The sequence below is a fragment of the Rhinopithecus bieti genome, unplaced genomic scaffold (genome assembly GCF_001698545.2).
Source record: "Rhinopithecus bieti isolate Rb0 unplaced genomic scaffold, ASM169854v2 scaffold_79622, whole genome shotgun sequence".
NCBI lineage: Eukaryota > Metazoa > Chordata > Mammalia > Primates > Cercopithecidae > Rhinopithecus > Rhinopithecus bieti.
In genome coordinates, this window is record NW_016829846.1 from 474,600 (window position 1) to 477,736 (window position 3,137).

Genomic DNA, 3,137 nt, shown 5'->3' on the forward strand with positions numbered 1-3,137 from the left:
AAAAAAAAAAAAAAAAAAAAGTTGTTGAATGAAGAAATCATTCAGTGAATCAGTTAAATCACTGTTGCCTAATGACCTAGAGAGCTACTGATATTAACTGACTGCCTTCTCCAATTTACAAGAACATACTGAAAGCTACACATTTCCTTTGATCTTACCTTGGTTGTGATAACACGGCCACAGCTAGTGTTCCTGTTAACTGTGACCCACACCTAACCACCTCCAAACTTAGGCCACCCAAATGACCAAAGCCCAAATACAGCAGAGGTCTCTCCAGGGCCCCAGTAGCCTAGGACCAGATTCCAGGTGGTAGTGCTTTTCTCAAGGAATGGTTTTCAGGCTAAAGGGAGGTAAGCAAGGGTTGGGTTCTCTGCCTGTTTTGGGTTCCCTCTGCATGACTTGCCCAGTAACCGTTGCCTTTCACCATTTCTTCCTTCTGGAAAGAACTCCATTCAATGGTCCTGTGGTCACCATCCTTGGCAAAATCTGCAGAAGAGTTCCTCTTAAATATCCAACAAGTGGTTTTTGGCTGGGCACGTCGGCTCATGCCTGTAATGCCAGCACTTTGGGAGGCTGAGGCAGGTGGATCATCTGAGGTCAGGAGTTCAAGACCAGCCTGGACAACATGGTGAAACCCCATCTCTACTAAAAATATAAAAATTAGCTGGGTTTGGTGGCGCGTGCCTGTAATCCCAGCTACTCAGGAAGCTGAGGTGGGAGAATTGCTTGAACCCAGGAAGTGGAGGTTGCGGTGAGTCAAGATTGTGCCACTGCACTCCAGTCTGGGTGACAGAGTGAGATTCCGCCTCAAACAAACAAACAAACAAGTGGTTTTTAATTGCAGAAGGTAACAAAATGCTTTAAAAAACAGTTATGTAGTCTCTTACCAGTACTTTTTTTTCTCCCAGTAGAGGTGTAAGATGTGATGGTGCCTAGTTTATATGCCACAAAAACTGATTACTCTGAATGAATATGCTCCTTCCAGAAGCTACACAAGTGAGATACAGGTCTTCCGAGTCAGGTACTCTCCGTTTTAGCCAAATTGAAATAGTTAGGCCTCCTGGAGGAGGAAAATTTCAATCCACATCTAACGATCCTTCTCTTTGCATGGACTTAGCGAGTAAATTGGTCCCTTCGTTGTGAACCAAGATTACCTCAGTATATAAATCTCCATGTCTTTAACACACTGCCACAAATTCAACTAAGTGGTGCTGTTACAAGCCACTAGTGTTAGCACAACATTGTCCTAAGTGTGTGGGTCACACGAAAGAAATAGATAATGACCTTGTTTGTTCTTCATCATCCTAACTCCCTTCAGTTCTTTGAGATTTGAAATCAGAATAATATTGCTTCTCTTATCCCTCTAAAAAATTTTAGAAACATAATTTGGATCAAGCCTTAAACACTAGGAGAAAGGAACTAATGGAAAACATGAAGCATTTACCCTTAGTAGTACTATCAGTCCATCTCTCTCTGAGGATCGGGGTTATACAATCCCATGATGTAACTTCCCCTATGGTTTTCAAACATCATTTTAAATTTTAGGCATTGAACAAGAAAACCAGTATGGGCTGAATTGGAAGCATTAACAATGTGAGATTTTACTGATGGAACTGAAAGGGGCTCTTTTCAGAAAGCATATTATAAAAGAGTTTTCTAGACAAAAAGAAAATGCACTTCTTACCTCCTACCAACAAGTAGCTGTTGGGAAACAGTGTTTTTGCTTGCATAAGGGCCCTTGCGTGACCCGAATGGAAGAGGTCAAATATTCCATCGGCGTATACTCTGACAGGCCTGTCAGCTGTGGGAGAAAGAAAACACTGTTAACAGAACTGCAGAATGAGGAATCTTAGCTACCTTCCATCAGTCATAAGAAACTTTCTAGATAAGACACAATCTCTACATACCATCAGTTTCAGATCAGTGCATGAAACTAATTTTAAAGAGGTTCTTCTGAAAACATCAAAGCAGAGCAAAAACATAACAAAATTAACATCAAACCAGGGAACACACATTTTTAGCCAACAGAAGAGACAAACACAGAGCACTAGGGAGTTGTCTTGACCCGGACTGGAGTCTAGGTGACTGAGCCAGCAGAGTCAGCCCAGCTGAGACACATAGGCAGGAGTAACTGAGGAGCTCAATGGAAACAGCAAATGGCTTCATCCTTGAGTCTGGCAGTCCTGAATGAAGACCCCAAGTCCCTGTTCCCAAGGGCAATGATGTACTGGAATCTGCTCACATGGCTCACCTTACACCTTTCTTCCCAACTCCAAGTCATGTTGGTAGCCTGAAGTCAGCCACGGCAGAATGCTTCCACGACAGAAATTGGCAAATGCTACAAATCAGGGCTTATTTCCTGCTGGAGGACCAGCTATTAAACCTTTACCAGCATACCACTGCAAGGCCACTCCCTAACCTCTTCGGTATAATAAGAGATGAGGGACATATGCCTCAAAGGGAGGAAAGTCAGGATGTAATGTTGCATGTAGAAGTGGTGCTCAGGGCTGAAGATGAGCAACAAACACTATAGTCCTTCCTAGGGAGAAAGGCCAAAAGTGAAGAGGTCTCACAGACAGTGGCATACAGTGCTTTAAAAAGTGCTGTTCCAAGAGGAAGAGGGACACACTTCAGTACAGCACCCCTGGGAACCAGGAGACTGGGATAACAGTATTGCTCAGCCAGGCCAAAGACCCATCCCCTTCAAGTCAAAGAGAGAAATTGGGTATAGACTTCCATCAATTTGATAGACGAAGCAAGTCACAAAATTATTCTTTTTAGCTGGTTGGAGGAAGGACGTTGCAGCTCTATTATATCCCCATCCTGATAGTCTGGAAGATGCCTGCTACATTTATATAGAAAATTCTATATATTTTGCCAACCTTGACACCTTTCTAGACTCTCAACAAAGGAACTAAAATGTGAAAATCCAAGAAAGGGATTCAAAAATAGATGACAGGAGAAAGAAGTAGTTTCTAATATCCAAGTGCATTTTAAGCACCCTTGTCACCTCTTCTCCATGGCTACAAACAACATAGAGACATTTTATTCTTGCAGTGAGAAGGAAAGAGACATATGTAGCCACAATAGTGTTTTGTTGTTGTTGTTGTTGTTTTTCTTTCTTTTTTTTTTTTTTT

General features: G+C 42.2%; 1 protein-coding gene across 3 annotated transcripts in view; it reads right to left on the minus strand.

Moving 5' to 3' along the window:
• PCYT1B (phosphate cytidylyltransferase 1B, choline) overlaps nt 1–3,137 on the minus strand; it is a 114,141-nt gene that overhangs the window by 45,993 nt on the left and 65,011 nt on the right. For all 3 annotated transcript variants that reach the window (XM_017865004.1, XM_017865003.1, XM_017865002.1), the window contains exon 3: nt 1,685–1,801. In XM_017865004.1, the coding sequence (XP_017720493.1) occupies nt 1,685–1,801 (117 nt within the window). The remainder of the gene's footprint in view (nt 1–1,684; nt 1,802–3,137) is intronic.